Source organism: Aspergillus pseudonomiae (assembly GCF_009193645.1).
Source record: "Aspergillus pseudonomiae strain CBS 119388 unplaced genomic scaffold BDV37scaffold_28, whole genome shotgun sequence".
In the NCBI taxonomy this organism is placed as follows: Eukaryota; Fungi; Ascomycota; class Eurotiomycetes; order Eurotiales; family Aspergillaceae; genus Aspergillus; species Aspergillus pseudonomiae.
The window spans coordinates 289,355-316,662 of NW_022476020.1; the positions used below are offsets into that span (position 1 = coordinate 289,355).

General features: G+C 45.9%; 5 protein-coding genes and 1 non-coding gene across 6 annotated transcripts; 1 reads left to right on the top strand and 5 right to left on the bottom strand.

Annotated features, from left to right (window-relative positions):
• Positions 1–191: 191 nt before the first annotated feature.
• Positions 192–263, bottom strand: BDV37DRAFT_t101. Its single transcript has one exon. It is a non-coding gene; the product is annotated as a tRNA-Met (tRNA).
• An 8,522-nt stretch (positions 264–8,785) lies between these two features.
• Positions 8,786–11,296, bottom strand: nsdD (GATA-type sexual development transcription factor NsdD). The gene is made up of 5 exons (XM_032081814.1): positions 10,792–11,296; positions 10,658–10,733; positions 9,621–10,560; positions 9,218–9,541; positions 8,786–9,083 (listed from the first exon to the last, which is right to left on the bottom strand). The coding sequence occupies exons 2-5, from the start codon at positions 10,690–10,692 to the stop codon at positions 8,874–8,876; spliced, it is 1,509 nt and encodes a 502-aa protein (XP_031942091.1). The 5' UTR covers positions 10,693–10,733; positions 10,792–11,296; the 3' UTR covers positions 8,786–8,873.
• A 6,292-nt stretch (positions 11,297–17,588) lies between these two features.
• Positions 17,589–19,002, bottom strand: BDV37DRAFT_246931 (uncharacterized protein). Its single transcript, XM_032081815.1, has 3 exons — positions 18,865–19,002; positions 18,157–18,762; positions 17,589–18,101 (listed from the first exon to the last, which is right to left on the bottom strand). The coding sequence occupies exon 2, from the start codon at positions 18,422–18,424 to the stop codon at positions 18,269–18,271; it is 156 nt and encodes a 51-aa protein (XP_031942092.1). The 5' UTR covers positions 18,425–18,762; positions 18,865–19,002; the 3' UTR covers positions 17,589–18,101; positions 18,157–18,268.
• Positions 19,003–22,718: 3,716 nt separating this feature from the next.
• Positions 22,719–23,192, bottom strand: BDV37DRAFT_246935 (uncharacterized protein). The gene has a single exon (XM_032081816.1). The coding sequence runs from the start codon at positions 23,140–23,142 to the stop codon at positions 22,930–22,932; it is 213 nt and encodes a 70-aa protein (XP_031942093.1). The 5' UTR covers positions 23,143–23,192; the 3' UTR covers positions 22,719–22,929.
• A 199-nt stretch (positions 23,193–23,391) lies between these two features.
• On the top strand, positions 23,392–24,879 carry BDV37DRAFT_246936 (uncharacterized protein). The gene has a single exon (XM_032081817.1). The coding sequence runs from the start codon at positions 23,903–23,905 to the stop codon at positions 24,347–24,349; it is 447 nt and encodes a 148-aa protein (XP_031942094.1). The 5' UTR covers positions 23,392–23,902; the 3' UTR covers positions 24,350–24,879.
• Positions 24,880–25,099: 220 nt separating this feature from the next.
• BDV37DRAFT_271218 (Alpha/Beta hydrolase protein) lies at positions 25,100–26,956 on the bottom strand (the record flags this gene model as incomplete). The annotated part of the gene is made up of 4 exons (XM_032084691.1): positions 25,100–25,692; positions 25,769–26,389; positions 26,436–26,622; positions 26,690–26,956. The coding sequence occupies 4 exons, from the start codon at positions 26,954–26,956 to the stop codon at positions 25,100–25,102; spliced, it is 1,668 nt and encodes a 555-aa protein (XP_031942095.1).
• Positions 26,957–27,308: the final 352 nt, after the last annotated feature.

Consider the following 27,308-nt stretch of genomic DNA (forward strand, 5'->3'; position numbering starts at 1 on the left):
GGGAAGGGAAAGACTTAACACAGGCTCAAGGGCCTCTTTCAATGCATTTGCATATAAAAACAGCAGAACCGATAGCTAATCTACGTAGACTTTATATGCAGGTGGAAGTCAAACATAGAAAAACAACCACCGGCTCTCCTTCGGTCAATTTCAAGACATCCTGATCTTTCGAAAAGGCAAAAAGCAAAGCGTAGCATGTGCTGGTTTCGATCCAGCGGCTTCCGGGTTATGAGCCCGGCATTCTTCCTCTGAATTAACATGCTCTGATTGGTGAAAAATCCGTATAAGATAGCATACTTAAATAAAATGCCTTGGTCTCTATCTAATTCTCGGAAGAGGCAAAAGGGTAGGGCAGGGTAGTAGGACATGTAGGATCCCTCTAGCTCTGCATTATAAAACTGGAAATGCTTCGATTACTAGTCAAACTGGCTTGTCGGTTGTTAATGTGTCATAAGCGGCTGGAAAGTAAAGGCTGCTATGTCTAGAATAGTTACTGGCAGCCGGTTATTATATGTGCAAATCATAAGAATTATGTGAACAGATCCCATGCGGTATATGCTTTCTTTCACGGTACCAGTTCTATTTATGTTCTATGGCTTTAGTATGAATGCCTGATTGATTTTACCCATTCTATCCGGTTGGTATCCATATTGATACCGCCGTTTTTACATCCTAAGGGCATCGACGATTGAGAAAGTGGTATATGGGGTTACAAGAAACTCGGCTAGAGAAGAGAAGAGGAGTAAAGAGAGAAAAAAAAAAGAAAAGAAAACAATGAGAAAATGAGACAAATGAGATGAGTGGAAAGTATCTAGCTACTAATTGAACTGCAGCTAGCACCACCGGAGAAAACCTAGCTGTGTTATGATCTTGGAAGATAATAGACGAAGTTTTCTATAGGGAATTGGTCATCGGTAACTTGCAAATAATACGCCTAGAAACCTGCAAAAGCAAGGCACACATCGGAAAAGCTTTAGGTATCATACCCGAGATACTCGGTAAATCATGTCAGGGTGTCCTTGTATGATTCCATCTAACGATCGAAACATAGAAGTCATTGCCATCAACTTTTCAGGCGCCGGGGAGATGGCAGAATTGTTAATTAGCAGCGGAGGTTCAAGTATTTCAATAATAGGGAGCGTAGTGTCTATAGCAGCAACTAATCTGCCGGCCATAGGTTATTTATCAGAACCCGAAGGGCAATTCGTCAGAAAGATGATTCCTAGCTCTGAAAGGGCATTAGCCAGTGTTGTAGGCAATCCGGGACTTAGTGGTCTCCGCACCATACTTGATATACCCATAGAAACTCCACTGGAATACATTTCTAGTAGTTCAGGGTAATCGCAAATAAGAACTATGAAGATATTTGGTCGTTCTGGAAGCTGTTAGTCGAAACCACTCTCTCGAGCAGTCTAACACCCATTCGTACATGTTAAAGTCCCAGAAGAGGCAAACACATTATTACGGAGACTTTTGATATGCGCAGTGAAGCTAGTGTATCTGAATTGGGCACAGTTGCCCCTAGTATTGGCATAGTCAGACGCGATAATAACGTAGCCATCCAAGAAGATACTTCAGCTGGTATAGTTGTAGTTTTGGTGTAGGTGAAGGTAGACATCCTGGAAAGACGGTGGCGTTACGACTAGCATATTTCTTTTTGCCTATCGACGCGCCGAGGAGAGACGGGGGCAATACACCATCTAGGGAAGTATTGAGGTTTATCTGTAGCTTTAGACAGAATTAGAGAACACCTCTGACATCTAGCACTAGAAGGTTTACAAGAGGTTGACGTAACATTGATCCTAACGTCGGCATGTGTGAATCACTGACACACCCTTCATCACTATCTGAAGTGAGCTAATACAAGCCTTGTTGTAGCATTTTAGGTTTCCAAAATTCATCATTCAACATAGCCCATACTTCTTCGGATTTCACGCTACTCACCTCATGTAGGATGTAATTACTTTCTGGCTTTCTGAGTCTCAACCGAAGCGTCTAATAATAACCGCAATATTAGGTACGTTCATAATACCTCACTAGTGAAGTAGGATAGAAACACTCATCATGTCCAGAGTGGTAGCACACGTCAGAAGGAAAGATATCCCTCGCCTCAAATTCTGAGAAGTAAAGCATCGATAGAGCAAGCTATGGAGAATGGACATCGACAGCTTCGTAGGGAGCCTTGACCCATATTCTCCACAGAGTATGTGTCTACTAAGTCTTGAGTTCAAAAACTGACAGGTAAATTCCCAATTTACCTACCTCTCGACTTCTATGTCAAGTCCACATCCACTTGGCCATGTCCATCAGTAGTAAGAAGTCGCTTCATGCTTCACTATCAGCTAGAAGTGTTCAGTTTCTAAGAAAGTCTGTCTGCGCCCCAGTGGAAAGACTTCTACAAAGTTTCCATCTTGCCAACGATCGCCCAATCAATCGGGCTCATCCCACACCAACCTCGCAAGAAACCACTCGATTCGTCGCGAATCGCATATATAAACAAATTTCTGGTTCAAGATACCCCACTCATCTAGTTCCTAATAAATTCTCAGTTTATTGGCGCCAACGGAATAATATCGAGATCGCACAGGGCTCCTTGCAGTCCGTGCATGGAGACCAACATATAAAGCTAGCGATGTGATATCAGGTTCAACAATAGTGACCAGCGCAGCTGATACCTGGGGAGAGTCCCACAATGCAGCGTTGACAGCCAACATCTCAGCCAACAAATACCGATGACGCGATGGTTCGAGGGCCCTGCATGATGTGGCAATCGCGATACGTATATCATGGGATATATGTCACAATGCCGAGCCTCATTATTTGTATAAGCACAACTTATTGCATGATTTCACATAAACGCCGAAAGCCCTGAGACTACTAAGCGAGCGCCAGCCGTTCCGGGCCAGCTAATGCAAGGGCAGGTGTCAATGGTCCCAATTGGAAGCCTGACAAATGGCTCCAGGATATTTTCCACGCATGGATCTTGTGATTGCAGCATCGATATCCATCAATTAAATTAATTGGTTCCGATTGTGATACGGATGATACATGTCTGCTGCAACATGTCTGGTCACCCTGGCGATAACCTCAAGGGCGAAGACGGTCAAGATCCCACTAAGCCTCCGGGTAAATGTCCGATTTGACGGCTAGTAAGTTATAATACAGGCCAGTAATGCCGTTGCCTTTTTGGCTGCCTGGGGCGGATGGGAAATTGATAGCTCTTATCAATGACAGCTGTCAACGCATCCCTTGCGTACGGCAATTCAAATCGAAGGATTCACGAGCTTCACCGATATGGGACGCCTAATCGAGTCGATATCTGGTAGCGAGAGCCTCTGAGACTATCGCTTGAACTATGTGTCCTTTTCGTCAGGAGACCAACATGAAAGGCGGGTCGGCAACGAGTCGATCGGCAGCCGAGTCCCAGAGTTCGACACAGTAAAGAAACAAATAAGAAGAGAGGATGGTAGGAGCGATCTCAAGCTAGCGATCTGGGTTTCTCACTAAGACATCCAACGATCTCCAGTGAGTGGATCCGAACCATGATGCAGACTCGGATCCTTTAACTACAATTCCAAATTCTAATCTGCAAAACCAAAACAAAAGGACGAAAACTGAAACAAAGAGGGAACAAAAAAAACCAAAATTACGACGCCATTCCCGTTTCAATATTTCTTTTCTCAAAAAACCAAAACTTCTCTGTCCACTTCTCCAGAGAAAAGAAAAGAAAAACAAACGCAAGAAAAACGGCCCACCGCCAGGTCCAGGACCCATAATCGATCCGATTTCCGATAATCTCTCACCCGGCGATCGCGGCTGAGACTTCCACCCAAAGAACGATAAGCAGCTGCCTCAGGCTTCCCCACTTGGCACCGATCCAAAGGCCGTCGCCTTTTGGAAATGGGTTTAGACCAACTTTTAGTTGAACAATGGTCACACCCACCATTATTGGCCTAAAATAAATTTCCACAGCGGTTCTCCATTTTAGGCATGCGACGACGACGGCGGGATTTGCCGGTGGGGTTGAAGGAGTGAATCAAATCCCGTATGTGCATTTGCATACTGCATTGCGATATTCTGCATTATGTCCTTGTCTCGGTATATTTTCGCTGGAGCCCAGCCAACGGAAGGATGGAAGATGGTTATAATCCCAACCAGAGGATAGTATATGTATTATGGAGTGATCCAACACCGAGTACGGAAATGGTCTGCAAATAGTTCCAGCGTTATGTCGAAGTTAATTTCTTCTGTCCTATAGAATTTTACACTGCATTTAACCATACATATGACTTTGCACTAGGGGAGACAGTTCATGTATGCAGACCCCATCGAACCATTCAACGAGGAAAAGGGAAAACCAAAAAGAAAAAAGAAATATGACTACTATTCGTTTTTATTTTTAAATCCCCTCGTGTTCGTGCCGCGTTCCATGTCCCATTACGGAGAACCCCGTTTTTTTTTTCCCTCAGGGGCCAGAGAGAGAGTCCGTGTCCATGTCCGTGTCCCACTACGATAACAGGGATTATTTGCTGGTGCTTCCGATCATCCCGGGACTATGGGAAGTCTAAATTCGAGATCAACTTCAATAGTCTGAGCCGATATTTTTTATTTTTCTGCAACCCGTTGAATTCATTGTTTTACATACGGCTGCATACAAACATACCCTGACGGAGTACAGGCTTATTTGTATTCCCAGAGAAACTGCCCACAGAAAGAAAAAGTATGCATAGATGTACGAACTAGGTTAAGATATCATGCAACAGAAGCATGAGATCAATCCAGATAACCCTAATGAGGAGTTAAAAAGCCACCCAGTCACGGCCCGTGTAACACTTATCCCTGCAAATCTGATACGCACGCCCACAAATAAACTATCTCATTATTCTTTTCAGCTCGTGTTCCACGGCATATGTACCGCACTACGGACCGGTTGCGAACGTAACGTTGTACACTGACTAGTTCGAGGGCTGGATCCAATTAGTTGGGTTGGAGGTGGTACATAGACTCGGCGAGATTTTTTTTCTTTTTTCCTTTTTTCATTCACGAAGAAAGATCTGTACGGTATGTATGTATGTATGTATGTATGTATGTGTAAGTATACATGGACAGGTGTTCCTCGAATTGTTATCCCTCAGATAGCTAAGCTGCAGAAGCTCACAAGCAAAAACTAAACGCAAAATTAAGGATTGAACTAGTAATAAAAATAACTGTAGCTGGTGAATCCGTACCCCAACATCCTCCCAAGCAAAAACTAAACCAAAGCATGTGGACCAGAATCAGATCCAGAACCAAAGATAGTTCTGAAGATCTACAACTCCCCGAGCACGGGCTTCTCTTCCTCCCCGAGAGCCCGAATCGAGATCTTCCCCGGCGCAAGGGACAAAAAACATGAAAAGTGGGAAGCGAAGCGCTGAATATTCAACACAACGTATCTGCGTATCGGAGAGCCGGTGGAGACAGGCATCAAAAACCGTGATCGGGACGTTCCGGTTGCTGGACCCAACCAGCTGCTGCAGTCCTTAGTAAGTTATGGGGACAAGACGGCAAAGATACCCAAGCAATCAGATGCCAAAGCTCTCGGAACCGGAGGACCATTTCGAGGCTCCGAGATGCTCGATGCTATAAAATTATCTGAGTCATTGCGAGAAAAGAGACAAGTACCGGGCGGGTATACGGAGTACGGTAACACGCCATGCACGTACGCATGCATCATGTACGTGTTGCATGTACACAGCCACGATGAGTTCAGCTGAGGATGGTCAAGAAAGGGGACGTCGCTGCATATACCCCACATTTTTCTCTTCGTTGTTTGCCAGTCAGAACTTGAACCTCGCGGACCGCTTCCTGAATGGGGTTATCAGTCAAGCACCGGGGTGCAGATCCATCTTGCCTGAAGGGGTGCAGCTGGAGAAAGGCATTCAGCTGTCTTTGTTTTTATTGTTATTGCCAATATTATTTGATTTGGTTTTGGTTTTATTTTTATTCGTGCCCTTCAGGTAAGGACGACGTGTCCTGCGCAGGATGGATGATCTTTCGGTGATTGACCGCTCGAAGGGTCAAACAATGGGACTGCATTTGACTCGGTGGTAAGGGATGATCGTTGGAGTCATGAATGATATTTGAGGTGGTTTGGAGTACTTGGTATGCGTGGAACAGGGCCTCGATATGGAGACCTACTAGTAAACAATGAGCCATGAACACATTAAGAGTAAGTCCTAGAGAGACAAAACACCCATAATTAGCAGATGGAGAAATGACCTAATTAGCCAGCCACGCCCAGACCAAAAGCAATCTTAAAATCTTCCAGAACAAAGTCAACAAACACTCTAAATTACGTCCCAAATGACGTCGACATGGACCCGACCGGCCGGGTCTCGGAGACGCTCCATTCTTTTGGATCAATGGGGCCAACTTAAACCGACAGACGGTTCCAACCTTGGAACACAATCATACCATAAACTTCCTAATGGGGCAAATCCTCGGATGGAAGGATTTGCATGGCAACGGAGCCTAGTACCGTCTAGGTTAAGACGGTGGCATGATCAAACTGATTTGAAATCAAAAGTGAGGCACCGATGCACACGGCAGGCGAATTCCAAATACTCAACGTCAAGTCATTCAAACAGATGGGGCAATCCAAGCAAGTAGCGGTATGTATAGTACTTGCACGGTACTCAGGTGTACACGTATGTAATGTATGTATCGTATTTAATTTAGGTAGGGGACCGAGATTAGGAACCGAGTTAAAGTGCTTCCTGCCTAATTAGGTATGTCAGGGCAGACACCTTATGTCCCTCGATTGAAGCCTCACTATGGAAAAGATAAAGACAAAGACAACGGAAAATTCAAAAGAAAATTCGGATTCCAGTAAACTTTTGTCGTTTGTCTTAATCATGTCAAATGAACAGGGAAATCTTCGAATCGAAAATACCAGATACCATACACAAGATGTTACACCCACCGAAAGCCGCAGATGGCCGAAACCACAGGAGAACAGATCCGAGACATCTCCATCGCCATCTCTGTACATACGTGTTTCTAGAAGGCATGGCATATTGAAAATATTGAGCGGTGAGACAAAATGTTTCCGTCACCATCTGGTGGCGTTGGGATCATAAGCCATGATCGGTTGAAGCCGATATCATGCAAGATGAGATGAGATGCGATGAGATCAGATCCCGATCGATTTCGATAGTCGCATTGGCGCCCCTTGAACCAGCCCTTGGACCCAACCAGCCCACCCCAACTAAATTGTTTAAGATTAATATCGTTCTGCGATACCAAGAATCTGAAAATGAAGAATTTGATGAACCTTAAACCCCCAACAAGATCAGGCCAAATCTCGCTTTCTCCGCGGGAAGCGTTAAGCCGCTCAAAAAAAGAAAAAGATCGATGGCAACGCTCAGGCCATCTTGAACCGGTCCCGTGAGCTGGTTCTAGTCTGTTCTAGGGCCGCTTGGCGTAGTTGCCATGGACTGCCAGCCAATCAACGCTTGGCAGCTAGGCAATTGAGTCGGATTACGTAAATTGTATACGCTATACTGGATTTGGAAAGTTGAGGATTGTGTCGTATCGATGGCAAACTTGACTTTTTCGCAATCGGGCGTATATGCTTATGTGAGACGCTTTTTTCTTCTTCTTTTCCTTTTCCTTTTGCCAAATGATGTATTTTGATCCAAATAAAACTTTTTTCGTAGAGCCTCAGGTCTTGAGAATGACGTAGGGCGAGGCGTCACAAGAGGTTGTCCAGATTCACATGGCATCAGACCAGATCCAACCATGCAGTACGTCCCTAGTTAGTACCACTGGTGGTAGCGGACAGAATCCCGATGACCACGCAACTAGTGGGAATGGTATCCATCATCCCAAAATGGATAATTATACTAGGAGGCAAACCATCATAAGGTCGGGGAGGTCAACACGATGACGGCGGTGGCGGATCTACAGGGTCTCGGGAAGACCGATCGATACAAAACACACCTCCGATTTGGACATAATACGTTGCCCCCTAACTTGCATCCAAGGCTCAAGTAGGAGATGACCATCTTGATCAGACCACCTCGAGCCAAGCCCGGCGTGTGATATTCGCCACCACTGCGGATCCATGAATTGGGTGCCTTACGCCAGAACGAGAGAGCGACTCGAATAGAGATCTTGGTTTACATCAGATATGTATAGTATTATTGTCCGTGACTAGTCAACTTTTCGAACAGAGGCAAATTCAATCAAATAAGGTTACATTAATCACTGCATCGAGTCAAGCGCCTCTTGAAACCTCCCATGGAAAACGTGAGTGCATAAGAAACATCATATGGCACACTGGGAGTGTAGGGCAATCAAGTAAGGTTGGGTAGGAGACGTGGGTAACTGGGGTATAATTGTAACAGATCGCAAAACAGTAAGGAAAAACCGGTGAACAAAAGAAAATAAAAACAAGGCAAGGAGAAAGAAACTGTGTACATGCTGGTCCCACAGAAACGACACAATAACCAGAGCGAAAGTCTATCCAGATGCCTTTTTCCCACAACGTGCGAGGGGTATTAAAAAAGTAACTCCAACGACCAATCGGACAAGAACAGAAAAAGTCCAACATGCTCGGAACATTTCGTAACCACACCTGAAAAGGAAACCCGGAGCCCAAAACAAATCGAACTGTATCATGTCCAAGGTGAATTATCAGGAATGACACCAACATATGAGGTTTATGATCAACGAGGAAATAGAGGCACAGAACGCCAAACACTTCTAATCCCAAAGCCTTTCTTCGTTTTTGTTTTTTTCTTTCTTTCTTTCTTTCTTTCTTTCTTTCTTTTTCTTTTTCTTTTTTTCTTTTTTTCTGTTTTTCAGCGCCACATAAAGGGACGTCTGATATGTTAACGGCCAGTTGGAGATGCGGAGTCAAGAGTCTTGGGTTTAAGGTTGGAACCCAAGGACGATGCCTGTTTGGCACCCATCTTGCGCGTCAACTTGGCATAGTGCAATCCACATGCGTTGCATAGAGTCCGAGCACCATCTGGACCGCGGCGCCATTCTGGTGTCTCAGCTCGGTTGCAACTGTGGCAACGGCCAGGGGGGGCTGCTTTCTATAGTTTGTGTTAGTGACGGCGAATAGGAAAACAGGGATAAACCGGATGGATCCAGGGTACTGGGACCATGGGGCCCATTCACACACAGACAGCAAGGAGCAAAAAAATAGGGAAAAAAAAAGGGAACATACCCCTCGTCGCTTCTTCGAATCTGGTCCGGCAAAGCCGCCACTACCCTTGTATTCATCTTGGTACATTGCCATGTGGTCATCGTCACGGACCCCACCAGCCTTGAAGGCTTTTCTTTGGGCCATTTGTTCTGCCAATGCGTGCTCTTGGCTCACAACTGCAGCTCGTATACGTAGTAAGGCATCCTGGTTCCGGCGCTGAACACTAAGCATCTCCTCCACTTCCTGTAGAGAGGGCATTACAACGGGCCCAGAACGCTGGGACTGGTGCGCTCTTGCAGCGTAGTGCCGTGAAAAGTCCAGCGTGCGCGTGCTCATCTCCGCAATCTATTCATAATTAGCCAACTGAAAAGAGGATCGAGTATCCACTCTAAAACCACGTTTCCCAGGGGACAAGGTCACGTACCTCATTGAGCGATGTCTCCACATCATACACGTCCAAATGCCGTTTGACAGAATCGCCCGGGATCTGTCCCGCAATAGCACGACCCGTATGTCCGGCCTTCATTTCCTCGACACGCGCCATTTCGGGCACACCCGACTTCCATGTAGTACCGTAGGGTCGGGTGTCATACGCAACTGGATACGCTGGCGCATTTGGTGGAGGCTGCGACTGGAAGGAGAAGTTCTGCGGAAATGGACCATAGCCGTTGGGAGAGGCGATGCTGCCCGCAGAAGTAGGAGCACTATATTCATAGGCCGATCCCGTCTGTGAGCCAGCAATTGACGTGATCCCCGTTTTTTGACTCTGCGTGGGTGATTTGCCCGAACTCAGGGATTGAATCGAGTGATTTCGCGAATCTTGAGTGGTAACTGACGCCAAACTCCCCCGAGATGCTTCTGCTTGCAGTTGAGGTTGAGGGTACGCTGAGTCCCGCACCACATAAGGCCCTGATGATATTACATTTGAAAACGGATTCGATGGTCCTGGCGGTGCTTCGACAGTCGGTCGTCCTATAACATTTGAAGATAGAAGATGCGAATGTGGCGCATGTTGAGGCTGCTGAGGAGCCGCCGACGTGGGCGCAGGATACGGAAGGGGGTTATCATTTCCTAAAGCCTCGTGGATGGACGGAAGTGATTGCCTTTGTGGTTGTGACTGTTGCTTCTCCTTCTCCTCTTCAAGTACGCGCCGCGAATCCGTAGGCGAGATATAACCAGGCTGCACAGAGGGTGCGCTGGCGGACGATGTTGGGTACGAGCATGGTAATGGCTGGCCGGAATACATGCTTGTTGGGCTGAGAAGAGCTCCTGGCGATGTTACAGGGCCCGGTGCAACAGCTGGGTGTTTTGGGGGATATCCCGATCCGTCTTTTCCTAGAAAACCAAGGGCTGGTAGATGGTCCCTACGTGTCCAGGAAGGTTGAAATCAGTACATGTGATCCGAAATGAACTCGGACGCTTGAGGTGACGAGGAGGCGATGGAATTAATAAGGTACGAACCTATGCCTATGACTGGCTTCCAATGACCCCATCATGCCAATGCTTCCGATTATATCTTTGCGATTTCGCCCTTGACCTCATGCACTATCAGCCACCTCGGCTAAAATATAATAGCGTACCGTGGGAGAGGGTACCGATTCGTTAATTATTAAAAATAAAATAAATCAAAGGGATAAAAAAGATAATAGCGTGAGTGGGTATCAACGGCGAAAGCGACCGGCCGAGAACAGTGAGCTTCAGAGGCGAAGGGATGGAAAGGAATAACAATTCCAACCGTTTTTCCGATAAGCGATTGCCGTCCTTCGAGTGCGCGTCACCAGTCGAGTAAATCGAATTCGAAGGCTCTTCTTCTTTCTTTTCTTATTAATTCCGATTGATGAAAGAAAAGAAAGAAAAAACAGAAAGTATCAGGCCACCTTTCTTCCCTTGAACCAGAGTTGTCTGGGGGTGGGTGGCGGTTGTGGGGAAGGGAAAATGAAGAGAAAGAGATCAAGTCGGGCGAGATGCGGACGTAAGAAGAACCCAAGAAGGAAAAGACCCGTCGGTTCCGTGAGTGGCCCAGAGAGGAATAGTTAAAGTAGAGAGCGGCGACTCGATGATTGGGGAGGAGCTCCAAGAGTGTGTGAGAGAAAAAAAAAAGTGGCGTTGGGGGGGAAGATCAGGCAGTCTGCAGGCGATGCGATCGCGATTAGAATACCCGCAATTCAAATGCAATTAATTCGATAGCAAAAGTACGGCACGCACCCGTAGTGCGCAGCGAACAGATCAGATCGGAACGGCCCTTCCTGCGTCTGGAAGACTCATCTGTCCAAAGCCAAATTCGCACAGCGAAATTTAACAGTCAGATTTCGAATCCTCAGATAGACTCGACTTGTGGTTTGAGTTTGGTGAGCGGGTGTCGAGCGGCGGAGGCGCAGTAAACGCAAGGGATAACAAGAGATATGAGTGCGTCGCGTGGAAGGGGGACAGGCTTTCTAATTGTCTCTTTTTCGTTCCCGACAAAAAAGAAACTGGAAGTGGCAGAAAATAAAACCAAGTATAGGGAACGTGTGTAGAGATTGATAGAGAGAGGAAGAGGACGAGAGGGGTGAGAGTTATTAGTGGGTAAAAATTATAGACAGAGACAATGGCTTCGGGGGGAAGGAAAAGAGTAAGAACTGTCCTCTGTTTTTCCCTGGGAATGTGAGAGAAGACGAGAGCCGAGAGGGTGGGAGGAAGAGAGGTAGCTTCGCGGTAGGGGAAAGAGTGAGAGGAAGATGAAGAAGCAGAAGAAAAAGTATAAGTTATAATCGAATAGACTAAATCAAATCGAAAAATAAATAAATCCCCAAAGGAAAATAAATAAAATAAAATAATTATAATACTAGTCCTAGTACCTCATCAATTAAAATCGAAAAGAAAAACGAGAATTTTAGAAAATAAAAAATAAAAATAAGGAAACTATTAAAGACCTCCAGTACCTCGAGACTAGTCCTAAAAGACAGCCACAAGCAGTCCCGCACACACACGGCCACGAGAGATATGGGAGGGAGGGTCCAGCGAAAGAGCTAGCAGCTAACGACATCGGCCCAGGACAGATGAGCTCAGACCTGGAAAATTAAAAAGAGACAGCCAGAAAAGCCAAAATGGGACTACAAGATCGGCGAATCACGCTTGCCGTCGTGACCAGTTTAAAGTTACGGCGAATTACAGAAGCTTTACGCTGCGAACTGCGGATCTTCGACAAAGTGTGGAGTGAGTTGGGATCATATTGGCGATGTGCGGATATCTGGGTGGGGTGCGATGGAGCCTTACCAGGGGGGGCGGTCGTCCCTGACCAAAAATTCAAAAATTATAATAATAAATTAATAAATTGAAATAATAAAAACAAGAGAACAAGTAATTAGCAGTAGTTTACTTTCCCATTTTTTTAATTTTTAATTTTATTTTATTTTTCTTTCCCCCCCCTCTGTATTCCATACACAGTACGTAATTAACAACAATACGACAATACAATCCATTGTACAGTATGTATGTATCTCTGGTACTCCAATTATTCCATAAATCTTCCCAATGTTTTTTTTTTTTTTAAAAAAAAAAAATTCAGTTCTTTTCTATTTGCTTTTCTTTCTTTGAAAAAATAACCATGAGGAAAAAAAGAGGGAAGAAAGCTCTGCCAAAGAATTAAGAATTAGGTTCTCCCTATGAATTTTGTCACAATTATGAAACCACCGCACTAAACAGATCTGAAAGTCATCATGTCCTTATTAGTAACACCTGTGTGGAGTACATCCACGACAGAATGAGGTAGTGGTAAGGTCCAAATTACCACCTAACAGATTGATGAGCGTTCATCCTAAAGCCACAGGGGCGTGCTCGGGAATGGGTAATAAAACTAAATTAGATATTACCACTAGCCGTTAATGTACAGATTTCCAAAGTGCTCCATGTAGTACGGTGTAGGCTTTTTAGTGTCTGGCGCAAAAAGGAAAGAGGGGTGGTAAACCACTCAGGTAATTGAGGGGGGTTGGAGCGAAATAGTATGATGAGTGGTCCCTATCACTGATGGCGATGGGGCGGAGGATGCATCGAGATCCATAGATCGCACGCTACACAAATTAGGGGAACGGCCGACCGACTTTAATTAAAGAAAAGACGAAAGAAGCAGAAGGAAGGAGACTAACAAGACGGGAATGACTAACGTTCCCAAATCCAAGTCCACGGGCGAGGGGATAAGAGAAAGAGTTATTATTTTATGAGTATCATACTTTCCTTCTGTTTATTTTCGTAAATTAAAAAGGGAAACTATACTGAAGAGGGAGAAAAAAGTGAACAAAAAATGGCAGTGAAGGTACACAACATGCAGATTCATTCGGCAGCCTGCTTGCCGGACTCAGCTTCCATCCTCAACACCCCACTAACAAGCTACCTTGCATCGGTGGTATGTCCTTTACGGCCAACTCACTTGGTCTAAAAACGCAGATGTGAATCGAAGCAACATACCTTCAGCTGATTACAAGATAGCATAGTGAAGCTTTCTCTCCAAAAATGATAGTTTTGTCGCTATGATTCGAAAGCATAGCCAACACACGGCTAGTTGTCGGGTCATAGTAATGTTGTTGTACAATCTATTGTATGTATCGTACGGATTACATACTTAGTAATGATGCCCGCTTGTGTCTACCCGAGGAATACTCGGCGGTTAAGGTGTAACAGATGCAGTAGTACGGAGTATAGAAAGTGTATCCCAATATTACATGCTTTTTATATGCGATCCAGGCAACCAATTTAAGGCAACAATGCAAAAGTGCAGTGATCAATGATAAGATTTAGATCTCGTACAGATATTCCGTACACTGTTGCCTAATAGAAGTCACCCTGCAGTGACTACCTTTTCTTTTAATTTTTTCATATTTTCTTTACTTTGTAAATCCAATGCAATACAACATTGTGCACGTGCATACCATGTTATCCTCGTTTTTCTATATCTACATGGAAGAGCATGGAGAAATCGAGATCTGAGAGGAAGAATGTTACACATCCTCGGGCAAAGGGCAAAAGACTTAAGACATGGAAAATAAGCGTCCAGTCATGTGTGAGGTGTGAAGTCACTGCAGTGGCTCTGCTTGGCCCAGATCTGGAAACGATCGGAGTGGGGAAGCTGGATCGCACATCAACAGGACACATAAACATGCTCTCTCTCTCTCCATCAGTATCCTGCAGCCAGTAATCCCTCACTGCCAGAGAAATAAAGGAATAGTAATAGTAATGATATTAATGATAATAATGATAATAAAGACACAGGATTGTCGACTCGCACTTGGAAGCGATCCGACCGCCCATTTGTCAACACGGCACAAGCATTTTAAACTTGACTGTCAGATCCCCTCCTGCAAAAACGTGAAAACCCACTCTGCCTTTGTTCTGGTTTTCCCACGGATGAACTATTTTCAAATTAAAAAAGTAGAAGAACAAGGTAGAGAGCAATGGGAAGTTACAGCCTATTGTTGAGAATTTTGTTAAGCAAAAAAATTAACTAAAAAAAAAAAAAAAAAAAAAAAAAAAAAAAAAAAACAAAAAAAACAAAAAAAAAAGAACAAACGAAATAGAAGAGGACTAAAAAATTCCAGACCTAACTATTACATCAAAATCCACCGCCCCTTGTACCTGAGAGAATTGTTCCATGGTACCGTACCACGCTCACCCCCGCCCTCCCTTGCTCAAGATCTCGGGCATAGCCGTGGGTGGGTGGCACCATTGTCGTCATTCACGATCTCCTCGGACTGAGAGATTCTTATTGCTTTTTCGAAGCCGACGGCAGGACTGACGATTCTAATCGATATTAATGGAGCACACTATTGAGTATAGTATGTTCCAAAAATGCACCTAAAGGTATGCCGTTGGACGGACGGGGTATAGCGTTTTCCCTTCCATGACTGGGTCCCGTGTGGCTTCTTCCTATCCCACGACGGTACCAATGAATATACTGACTAGGTACCTGGCTCCGTACAATGACATCCACCCTTCGATCGATTGAGTTTTCAACCCTGGAGTTACCTAGTGTGTGTTGCTTCTTGGGGGGTGGATTGGATTCAATCAATATCACACCACTACTTATCTCTTCCATGAATCATAGGCGTTTATCAGCAGGTCCTGGGGTCGGATGATTTCCCCAAAGCAGAGATGGTGTCGCATGTGTTGTCGCATCACCACACCCCCCTTCCACTCTCTCCCCCGCTAGTTTATGTCATTTCTAAACACCCTAATTCAATAGTTCGACGGGACCCGAGAAGTGGTTGTAGAAACTCTCGTCCAGCCAAAAAGGAGATAAAAATAATATTAGTACTACTAAGTTTAGACCCATGCACTAGAGTATCCACAATCCACCGTACCGAAGACATTCATGATTCATCGTCATTCTCTTTGTCTCTCTCGATTGATGGATTCATTAATTTGATTAAGTAAATAAATTAATCGAATCTGAACTATCATGCACGTTGTGGACTTATAGAAGGTCGATCTAATTCTGAACCGAGATCCGGGCCACATGATTGGGAGATATCTAACGGGCGAGCTCATTCCTTATTTTGTCTCTACCGATTAACTTCGCTCCCCATTCATTGACGTAACAGTCAAGACTGAAGGATATTTTTTCCCTTTCTTCTGCCCTGGATTCCTTCTCGCTTCTTGGGTTTTGAATTTTCTTCTATTTTTTGCATTTTCATTCGGCGGCATGCTTCTTTAGGGTCTATGCCCCGAGAATCGCAACTTCATTTCCCTGTTTTTCAGCGTGATCCCTTCAATGCAGATGGCCTTGACTAGTACTGGAATTGATTAGTGGCATTCCACATCGGCCAGTGTGTGTTTGTTTTATTATAACAACCGACATTTGACCGTTGCCTTTTCTGGCTGCATGCGCAGCTTCCGACCGGCAAGTCCGCATCCACCTGTACCACTACTTGTACGTAAGGTAGCACGGGCAATACATTGATCGTAGAATCCCGAGTAGATCATGAAGTATTTTGTTTTTCTTTTCCCTTTATCCTCATTTTCGACTGGGTTGAATGGCAGAGGAAGCAATGACCTCATAGCTGACCTAAGTGCCGATCATCATTAACTAAGTATCATCAATGAACTCATGTGCGACCTGTCTTTACAACAGCTCCGTTTCAGTGTCCTGTATTGGGTGCCCCAGGGAATAGGCATATAGTATGTACATATATTTAAGAAAGCCATCCTCTTTTGTATCCTGTGAAAGGTTTGTCTTATGTCTTTCTGCTACCGAATGCGAGTCCAGTTGCGTACTCTATTGTACACAGTGTAGTATTAAATACAAGACAAGTAATTTTTGATATCAGACAAATCGTGGGATCAGGACTTTGACCCTGTGAGGCGTCCGCAGGGGCTTATGCGCCGAACACGCTCACCCACCGTGATTTAACTCAATCTGCAGGCCCCCTTCCTGAAATACCACCGTAATGATACTACATCCTGTGGCTTGTTGGGTATGTATGTACTCCGCTCCCAGCCATCTCCCCGGCTTACACATACACCTTACATATACATAGTTACATTAAAGTGCCTAGCTACAGAGTAGGTGCATACGTACGCTATCCATGCGGAGAGAGGTGTCACATCACGCCCGTTGGAGCTGCAAGATCTTACACTCCGGATTGCAGCATCCTAGATTCCGGTCGAAGCGTTTCTCTTCCTCGGCTCCCCAGTGGACTTGATTCACTGGAGTTCAGCTACCCTGCTGCAGATGACGCTACGATTCCCGATCCGATCTTTTACTTTCTTTTTCTTTTCTCCCCCAAATCTCAATCAATATGTACTACATAACATAGCTACTTGATCAGTCGGAGATTGACCGTTACACGAGCAAATCGAAATGAATGCGAACATGTGAAGGCAGTGGAATGTAGGTACCGTGACTTGCCTTTCACAGAGCTGGAGAACCTGTTTTTCCTTTTTTCTCCTTTCCCCCCCGCCCCCCACCTACGGAGTACATTGTTGCTTTTCTTGTCCCTCCATCATACGTTCACCATAACGAAGGAGTCTTTGGTCTCCAAGGAGACAGCACTTTCTGCATCAGCTTTGATCGGACTGCATATGCACAGACTACAGGAGGCATCCAGTGATGGATCTAACCGTGGACTAGTAACGGTCGCGCGAAACTCGACTCATCCAATCAGACACGTAACAAGTTAGGGAACGTTTGTCTGTCAGAATGCTGACGGATAACGCCCATAAGTACATATCCTCTAAGGCCACTTTCCCTCGTTCCTGGGATTGTTTGTTCATTTTCCTTATTTTCATTTATACCTGCCTCTACGAACGATGAAGCTACACAGTAAATATCAGCCAAATTGGTCGGGCACAGTTTCCCTTGGTTCATTTCTTTCAGACCTTTTTTCCTTTCTTTCTTTCTTTCTAATTTTTTCTTTTTTTTTTTTTTTTTCTTTTTCCCCTTTTTTTTTTTTTTTGAGGGTTTGGAAATCCTGGCCCAATCTTAGGTTTCGTGGTTTGGGACAGAATAGTGGCTCCGCTTAAAATCCCTGCTGACTAGTGCGAGTACTGTTGGATCAAACTAAGGAAAGCAAATCCCGAGACGTCGCGTTGGAGAGTCGAGTTCCCGAAGTTGACAATGAACCGCGTCGTGCATTGACCAGATAGCAGCTTACCCAGGATAAGAAACTTACTGCACGCCGGTTCCAACCGACATCGCTGTCTTCAGCCATGGGACGCTAAAGTGTTAACTACGATGGCAACGGCACGTCGGAACGTACTTGTGTACTCCGTACATACATACAGCTTAGGGAATGGTACTTCCTCTCGCTTGGATCACCGATGGAGGTGGATATACAATACAAGTGGTCTTGTTCGTGAACAGGTCAAGAGTCCGCCAGGCATATGAGGACTCGATGTCGGTTGTTCCTCGACGGTGTCCACTCTCCGAAGATCAGTCAGTATCTTTCAAAAACGAAAGATTATGAACTCCTTACAAACAAACCTTACAGGAGATAACTCTCTACAAGAATGCTATGTATCCTGACACAACCCTCTCTAATACCGTTAGACATTGTTCCTCGACGCCATCCATAGTGGCTTGGCCTTGCCCTTGGTTGTTAGTCAAAACCTGCTCACAAGCGTAAACCAAACCACCAGACCCGTTACGGCGTGGAGATACATCTCACATCGTATACACCGACATAATCTCTTCTGGTTTCTCTCCAACAAGATACTAGCTGCTCGGCGGACCACATCCCGAGTTTTAGGATGCATCATACAGTTTGTGCTACGGCGCTGTCTCAAAGGGTGGGGTACTTGAGCCGGCCGTTAAGATGGATCTACTCTGGAGAGACAGTTCCAGCCGTTCACCAGTAACCATACGACCTTGACCAGGACGGAGAATAGTGTTTACGGCATGTGGCGTCTAACCACCCATCCAATCTCACGGATCATTGTGAGGAAATGGAGATACCACTCTTCCTCCCTGCTGATCCTCTGATAATGTTGACGGGAACCTTAGCTCTAACTGCCGACTTGACGGACTAAATCACTAGGATGGCAGATCAAACCCAGTCAGAGATTGGGACATCGAGCTAGGTCTTTACCCACCAATTGTACGTACTCCAGGAGAATTCCCTAGAAAGCTTCATCGCCTACCTTGCAAGCGACAGGCGACAACAAGCGATAGATCATGGAGCTGACACGCAGTGGACCAGGCGGATGAGATCGACAGCGCCAGACCGAATAGACTGATGGACCAAAAACCGTTGCCCCCGTTGAAACTCGAGAGCGCTCTGGCTAAAACCGCCCCAAAAAACTCTACGCCCCTCATTTTTTTTTTTTTTTTTTTTTTTTTTTTTTTGTATTATTATTACTATTATCTTGCTAGTAGTTCTGGCAGACGACAGGTGCCATTTTTCCTTTTACCAGACACGTTGTGGGACTGCCACTTCTTCTCAATTTTCCTATGATCGCCCCCCATGACGATCAGTCGGGTACCAAGACCAATCAGGGAAAGGAGCGCCGGCGAGTCGACTAAGATGGAAAAGGGCGCGAAACGCGATCGCAATCTTCCAACAAGTCACTCAACATCCAACGAGTTGAACTATTATCACGGATTGTCCACAATTTTCCCCATCGAGGCTGGCCAGGATGGGCTAGATTCCGTAACTCTGACTGACACCAACTGACCGGCCTCAAATATTTAGATTGCGATCCGAAGGGGGTGTGATCCAATCCAGCCGCGCGCGTTCTCTTCCCAGGGGCGCATCTCTGCAGGGAGACATATTGTGCACTACGAGCGATCAATATGACGGACTGACACATGGCGATTAGGAACTATTGGACGGCAAGGATTTGGGTCCGCAATAGGTACTACCTTGTTGTCAAAGGGGTTTAGTACAGTGGTACCGTACTTCGCAGAGGATGAGTTAACGGGAACAACATCGGGCATCCTGCAGGGAACCTATCACCAGCCATGACCCATCACCAAGCCCAATCTGGGAACGAATGGACGCTTAGTAGGTGGAGGAGGGGGAAAAACCCACCAACGGCGAACAGAATGAGGCAGCATCATCAGAAGAAGAACAGGATCGGTGGAACCTTGTCCCGATTAACTCTCCGATGTCTTGACCTGAAAAAGAAGTTGACAGCTGGGGTTTCGTCAGAAAACAGTTTAGTCTGGGTGGCGCTAACCTCTCGCGTGCTGCAACCTGACCGATTGGGAATTGACTTCGGTTAGCTAATCAAAACGCTTTGATGACCAGATAATACCAACTAAGTTGAGCAAAGATCGAAATCAGGTAACGCCCTACTTCTTGCTGCAGTCTTTCTTACGTACAGGAGGCGGTAATATCCACGATTGACATACCAGCGAAATACGCCGCACGTGAAGTGTGTACGCCATACCGACCGGTCCCTCAGCCACAAATTTCTAGCGAAGTACATAGTCCCTTCCTGTTGCCAAAATCGATCCTTTTGGTTTCCCGGTTACGTACCTTCCCAGTCACATGGTCCCGAATCACTTGCTTGTTCTCTCTTGTTTCTCAGATATCCTTTCGGCCGGATGGATTATGCTAGTAGTTCCCTCCCCGTAGCCAGATAGTAGGGAATCCCACCGTCTTCCGTACGGGGGATAATGACGGGATACTAGCAGGGATGTGCCCTCCCAAAAAGGAGACTAGCGGCCCACCTCCCGCCTTTTCTTTTTTCCTTCCTTTTTCTCTTTCCCAGTTTCCACACCCCTGGGAGTGTGTAAAACGAGAATCAAAATAATAATAATAATAATAAATAAATCAATACGTGAAGTAAATTGTCCAATCTAACCTTCCTTTTGTCTCTGGACTTTCTTTCTTTCTTTGTTTCTTGACATTTGATTCGAAATTATTTCCGCCACCCCTTTCAATCCGTTCCCATCCTTCCCGCTTTTGGCGTACCAAGATTTCAACTTAGCCTCGGAGAATAGTTCTCGAATCGAATCATGGCGCCTTTTTTTTTTTTCCCCGAATCTACCGAGTCGCTGGAGACTTAGAGGAACTTAACTGATTCCGCTATGTATGGCCGGGCAGGGGTGGTTACGTAGCACTCTTTCTTATCTCGAGAGTTTAAATGTTCATCCCGTGTTGAGCTCTGATCTCGAATGATAATATAAGCTTTTATAGGGGGAAAGTTGGCAAATGAGATAATTTAAATTACCATAGGGCAAGAAAGGATAAAATGGAAGACAAGTGACACGGAGCCTTGCCAAGTATCCCACCAGCACTACAGTACCACGTCGTTCAGGTTGCTTCTACCCAGATTTTGTCCAAGCCCGGGAGCTGGCTCTCTCCGGAGATGGATGGACCCGTTCATGAAATCAATTCAACATCCGGATCCCGTGTAATCGACAGATCTCCTTTAAGTCGGTGTAAATCCATCCCACACACGCACGCCCATATCACTAATCGACTAAACCGACTCAACCTCAACAGTGGGCTGGGAAAACGACAACTAGCTAGTGGACTGTACGGGGGAAGGGGTCCACATACCACCCGTTTCTAGCTCGTTAAGAATTCTTTATTTCTCATCATTTTATACAACGAAGGGAGAAATCGAATAACCCAATGGGAGAAAAGAAAAAAAGAGCACTAAATCAAGGTGTTGATCCAAATAACTTCCCCCTCCGCGGAAGCGATTAGGGGGAAATCCGGACTCGGTGGAATGATCTCATGAGATCGCGGTGTACAGAACTACAGATAGTGCCATCTAGCGATGGAAACCTCGATTGATTAAAATGATCCCAGGTTAAATTAAAAACTGCCGTTTTGGGAACCGCCCAACGTTCGCGATGGGGCAGAGCTTGGGTTAGTCGCTCGGTCTACTGTTTCTCATCCGGATTTTAGCACGAGATAGTCTAGTTTCCTATTATTATTATTATTAATTTATTATTATTATTATTATTATTTTCAATTTTATTTTTTATTTAGCATCTCGTGCCGAGCGTACTGAGGTCCGAGGACCGTTGAAAATGCGGATATTGGGATCTCCACTGGCCATCTGTCTGTCTATCTGGTTAGCTGCCTACCTTAACTGGAGTGGACTCGACTAGGGGATCACGTCGGCTGCATATTATGGAGGCGGTTTGTTGATCCACTGGCGGTAGGTACCCTTTTCTTCTCATATTTTGGTGCACGAAGTGGCGGTGTCGTCCGCTGTGCCTGTTTGGGCAGGTCGATGATAGATGAGATACTAGAAAGTATGTATCTAGTATCTACAGTAGCCTGTACGCCTAACAGCTGTGGTCTCTCTCTACTAATGTAACAAGAGCCTGTCACCCGAAGTTTATTTGCCTCTACTATGGAGTACTATCAAACTTACTTCTTTGCTAGATACACACAACGATGCGATCTCATTCCACACCCTGCATAAGTTCCCCGATCCTTGCAGCAATTCATTACTCCCACCTGTCTTTCGCTTATGCCTGAACTCCGTCGAGGTCCCCGGTGAGCCACACAACAGCCTCGGATCCGGAACCGAATGCCCATGCCGTGGGTGGGTACACACGAGGGTGGATTGCCAGCCCGCCCCCGATTCGTTTTCTAGAAGAAGCGCAGAATAAATTAGTTAACCTGATGTGCCATGACTCGTATCGTCCCCAAATTATATTGCCTGTTCGCCGAAATATAGCCACAACTGAGGCAGATTGTCCAGTCAGCGAAGGAAAAGCAAGAGAAGGCTCCGGAAATCTTAGTTGTTGGTTGGTTTTCACGGGCTTTGGTTTTTTTGTCTCTCATGGTTTCCTCTTTCGCCTCGCCTGTGAGTATCTACTATCGGTTTTTTTCATTTATTTTACTTTTCTATATACAATTTTTGGGTTCGATTGTTTCTCCTACCGAGGTTTCTCGTATACCTCGCGAAATATGTCTCTTTGTTAAGCGATCGAAATACAATATACGTAAGTATCAGCTGGGGTGGTTGTTTATTGCATGTACATACATGTATAGCCCTTATGTAAACGTAGACACATTCAACCAAAAAAAAAAAAAAAACCGTACAATACATACACATCCATAGATATGTATATCCAATCAAAGCAAAGCGTACATATTACTATCCATATTGAATCGCCGAACTATCCCCGTAACCTGCATACATACGATAACACCCACAATTATACCCCCCTCAGGACTATACCCATGCAGTGACTATGCAGGGAACCAAGATCAGGTTTCCAGATTCTTGGGTGATTGCTGACAGATCTCTGCACTTTAACTAGTCGGTTCTAACCTCCCTCCCTGTGATACTCACGGTGCTATACTGGGCCGATTTGGTCTGGGTTGAGTCACCCGGCTGGGTATTCTGCAGCTGCACCTGGCCCAATGGAGAAGTATTTCAGGCGAGAGTTTGACTTTGTTGGGTTTGAGGGCTGGATTTGGTTTGATGCAGGGAGTATTTGTGTTTAAGTTGTATTTGGGGTTTTCTTTCTTGGGGGTGTGGGTTGGTTGCGTGTTGGTCATGTGAGTTGTTGGGTTGGGTTTGTATAGAATATCAAACTATGCATGTACGCGGGGTAGGTAAGGGGTGTATGGTTGGTTGGGGAGTCTAGGGCTTTGTTGAGTGCAGATGTTTATGAGGGCTATGGCTTTATTTTGGGTGAATTATACGAGTCTACTTGGTGGTGGTTGATATAGGTCTTGAATGCATATATATATAAATGGAGTCGTACTTCAAGTTCGAAGGAATTGCAACGGCGCCGAATGTGCCTCGGTCGAGTACATTAGCTAGGTATGTCGTTTCCACTTCCCTTTTGCATCTATTCATCTATTCACCCTTTATGTATTTACACATCTTCCCTTTGGTGCACAATACCACATTAAACCCCTCCCCCTCTTTCCTTTCTCATATCGACCGAGGTCAAGGTTATCTGCCTGAATAATGAGGCAAGAACCACCAGAAAAACCCCTCAACACCATAAACCAGCCATAAACGTAAAACTACCCCATCTCAGAACTGTAAAAGCACCCGTACACGTAACAGAACGTATTGACAAATTAAACGGATATACACAAAACCAAAATACAAGAAACCCAATACTCTACTCCGTTCCATGGAACCATCACCCTTCTAGTCTTCTAGAATGCGCAATCCCCCATACAAACGACACGTGTGAACCAAGAAACTAGGGAAGATCCGCTGCCAACAATGCCATTTGTCGCGCCAAAATAAGAAAATGGTCTGCAGATGGGACAAAAATAAAATTAAAAAAAGAATAAATAAATGAAAGGGGCGGCTAGAGAGAAAGAGGGAGGAGGAGGGCCAGCCAGACGAGGTCCCCGAGAGCAGTTATTACCCACATACAAATCTGCAATCACTGATCGACAGCATATAATCAAACTAACCACAGATTTGCACCGCCACTTGCGATCCCAATTGAGTGTTCAAGAGTCAAGACCCTGCCAACCGGGTAATTTCATCGCTTCAACCAGGGAAACCAAGACACTGGATCCTCGCTTGTCATTTCCGTGTTCAGGGACTTGTGACGTTCTAGAAGACGTGTTATCCGTGGCTCGTACCATGGTTGAGAGGGTTGCTTTGATAATGGCTTTCTTTCTGCACGGGAGTCCCGGGCGTTCGGGTCTAAATCTACGCGTGGCTAATTTTTTTTGGCTTATCTCTGGATTTCTTTTTGGTGGGTTGAGATTATTCATGCAAAATTTCAAGTAAAATTACCAGGAAAGAAACAAGAAACATGGGTTGGTTTTTCTTTGCCCCTCTCCCGAGTCGAGAAGAGAACGTAGACTGAAGATCCTGACGCAATCCCCATCATCACAGGTCTCATTCGCTACCGAGGAAATTCTGCCTGAATACCGGCTTTCCAACCTGCCTCGGGACATGCCATGACAGGCGACTCCAGTCGCCCACTTGGAACGTTGCGCACTATTGAATTCGGGGACTGGGGCGTTGGAGCACTTTGACGGGAATGGGGGGCGTTATCGGACATCCCGTAGTCTGTATGGGGCTTGCTTGGTCGATTTTCCCTGTGCTTGTAAGCATTTATAATCACGCGCACTTGGTTTAATTGCTTAATTTAAAAGCGTGCTATTTTTGGACAGTGCGTTCGGGAATTGGCTGGTTCGGTATTTGGCTGCTTCTTTTTTGGGTTCTTTTCTTCTTTTCTTCTGTCTATTGGAATTATAGTCTTGGTTTAATTTAATTTAACGTAGTTTGATTCATATTTTTGGGGGGTTATTTTTATTCTTTGCGCCTTGGTTATTTCTGGAAATGAAATTGCATGAAGAAGGTGATGTTTGTAGGTCCTGCTGGGGCTTGTGTTTGTGGCTGGTTAGGAGCACTAGCTTTACCCGATTTGGCGAATTGTCATTTCGAAGAGATCTTGTCATGACTTCACTTTAACTTGGATTGGGGAGTGTGCAATCTGGTAATGAACAAGCCAGAACTACCTGTTCAGCTATACTACCGCCAATAAGTCCCTGCTATCGAATTGATATAATCGATCCCCTCCTTCCGCCACGTGTCCGGCTCCATGTAGCTTGTGACATTCGCATCGAAAACCAGATCGACCGGCTGCTCCGCCCCATACGCCTGCCAGCGAACCTCCCCGTCCTCGATGCCCGAATTCGGGTCCAAGTCGTGGATGAACGACGCCCACATGCTCGCCATCAGTGTGCTCAGCTGGCTGTACGACTCGGGCATCCCTGCGAACGGCTTCCCGTAATGATACCCAAGCCCCTCGATGTTGTTGAACACAAAGGCGACTTCCTCAAAGTGCGCAGCGCCGGACAGATATGGAACATCCGCCCCTCGCATGTTGAATCGGTAGCAGTAGGCGGGGGTTGTGGTTTCTGCCCAGGCTTCACATTGTCGTCGTCGGTTCGCGTGCATTGAGTAGTCCCCTGCGTAGGCCGATGTACGGCGCCACTGGTAGCCCTTCGAGGGTACCCGCTGGTCGCCGAGGAACTCCGGGATTCCCTGTGATGGGTCGTCCGGGTAGAGATCGAGGATCTGGTTTGCCGTAGACGATGGGAGTTTGAAGCCGGATGTTCCGTCTGGTGATGTGGATGTTCTTTAGTACATATACATGTGACCAGGGGAAAGAGGCGAGAAGTAATTCATAATACTAACCGGTGAGGTATGCGTAAAACTGCTCCGTGGTATTGATCCCCGTGGGACCAAAACTAGCCCCTTCGTCTGTATTCGTGCCTGCAAGAATGGGAACTTTGATGAATTCATGTTGGTCCAGCTGGACGCTTCCCCGGCCCCTCAGGAGATCCTGGTCAGCGACAGGCCAGAAGGAGTACACTGGGTTGCCATCAGTGCCGTTGAAAACGGCATTCAAGTCCTCGAATGGAACCTCGCGCAAACATTGTAGCGTATTGGCGGCATTGGAACAACCAATCTTTGCCACCACTTCATCGTACATCGCCTGGTAGCCGGTGTCATTCATTGGACTGGCTGTTATGGATCCGCCTGATTCCATAATCGCTCCGCGAAAGAGACCGTCATCTCTGCCACCGTATGCGAGGAGATGAGCGCCAACGGACATTGCCCCTGCGGACTCTCCCCAGATCGTGATCTTCTCTGGATCGCCCCCGAAGGCCCGAATGTTTTCTTTGATCCACTGTAGCGCCAGTCTTTGGTCCCGGAGACCGAGGTTGGTGTTTCCGCTACTGGCGACTTCACTGGAGCTCAAGAAGCCCCACGCGGAGAGGCGATAGTTCAAGGTCACGGCGATGAACGGTTTGCCTGCATGGATCAGTATCTATTCGACAACTCAACCAAAACGACCTACCAATCTTATACGAGTTTTCCACAATAGCAGACATGTTATACCGCTCATCTGACCCTGAACCCATATAGAATCCACCACCGTGGATCCAAACACCCACGGGAAGATCAGAGCCCTCACTCGCAGATGACCCTCGGACCACGTTCAAGGTAAGACAAGCTTCAGACATCGGATACCAGATTGAATCCGTCTATATCCCTTGTTAGCTTGCCAATCTTGAGGTCGGGAGCAGGCATATCAAGTCAATCATCACTTACGCCATATCCCACACAGATCTTGGAGTACTCTTTCGCATCGTGTACTCCATCCCAGCTTTCATTCAACGATTGGGGTACCGTAAACCGTAGGTCACCAATTGGCTGCTGCGCATATGGCATGCCTAGGAAAAAGTCCTGCTGGTAGTGGTCGTTCTTTACCCCGACATATGTCCCATTGCGGACATGAGCTGTTGGGCCTGGTATACTACTCGGAGCAGCATTTCCAGCGACCCACAGCGCAGAGAGACAGAATATTGTCTTGAGCATATTGTGTGCCCTCAAATAAAAAAGAATCTACACGACCGTGCCAACTCGCGCATCCTGCAACACCCACCCTGCGCTCTTTATATGGAAGGCCATCAGTTGCGGGGTATACAGCCCAATATGAAACTTCCCCTATGCTCTCGGGACTTGAGTCGGGACTTGAGCGATGAGGGACAAAGGGTCGAGGTCCGACTTCATCGTACAAGTGCATATTGTGGGGGTGGAGTTGATGACGCAGTGGGATCCGGAGTATTTGGGGTTATAGAGTTGCGGGGGTGAATTTTGGCATTCAATGAATGGACAACCGGTTAAAGAGAATTTCCCCTTGTAGAGAAGATTGTCGGCTCCCGAGTTG

Excerpts from the sequence above, each read along its gene's own strand:
- BDV37DRAFT_246935 (XM_032081816.1), bottom strand. The coding sequence starts at position 23,142 with ATGACCAACACGCAACCAACCCACACCCCCAAGAAAGAAAACCCCAAA.
- BDV37DRAFT_246931 (XM_032081815.1), bottom strand. The coding sequence starts at position 18,424 with ATGATGCATCCTAAAACTCGGGATGTGGTCCGCCGAGCAGCTAGTATC.
- nsdD (XM_032081814.1), bottom strand. The coding sequence starts at position 10,692 with ATGATGGGGTCATTGGAAGCCAGTCATAGGCATAG. Across the intron at positions 10,561-10,657 it reads GAAGCCAGTCATAGGCATAG|GGACCATCTACCAGCCCTTG; the intron begins GTTCGTACCTTA and ends CTGGACACGTAG. Across the intron at positions 9,542-9,620 it reads TGGAGACATCGCTCAATGAG|ATTGCGGAGATGAGCACGCG; the intron begins GTACGTGACCTT and ends AATTATGAATAG.
- BDV37DRAFT_246936 (XM_032081817.1), top strand. The coding sequence starts at position 23,903 with ATGAAAGGGGCGGCTAGAGAGAAAGAGGGAGGAGGAGGGCCAGCCAGA.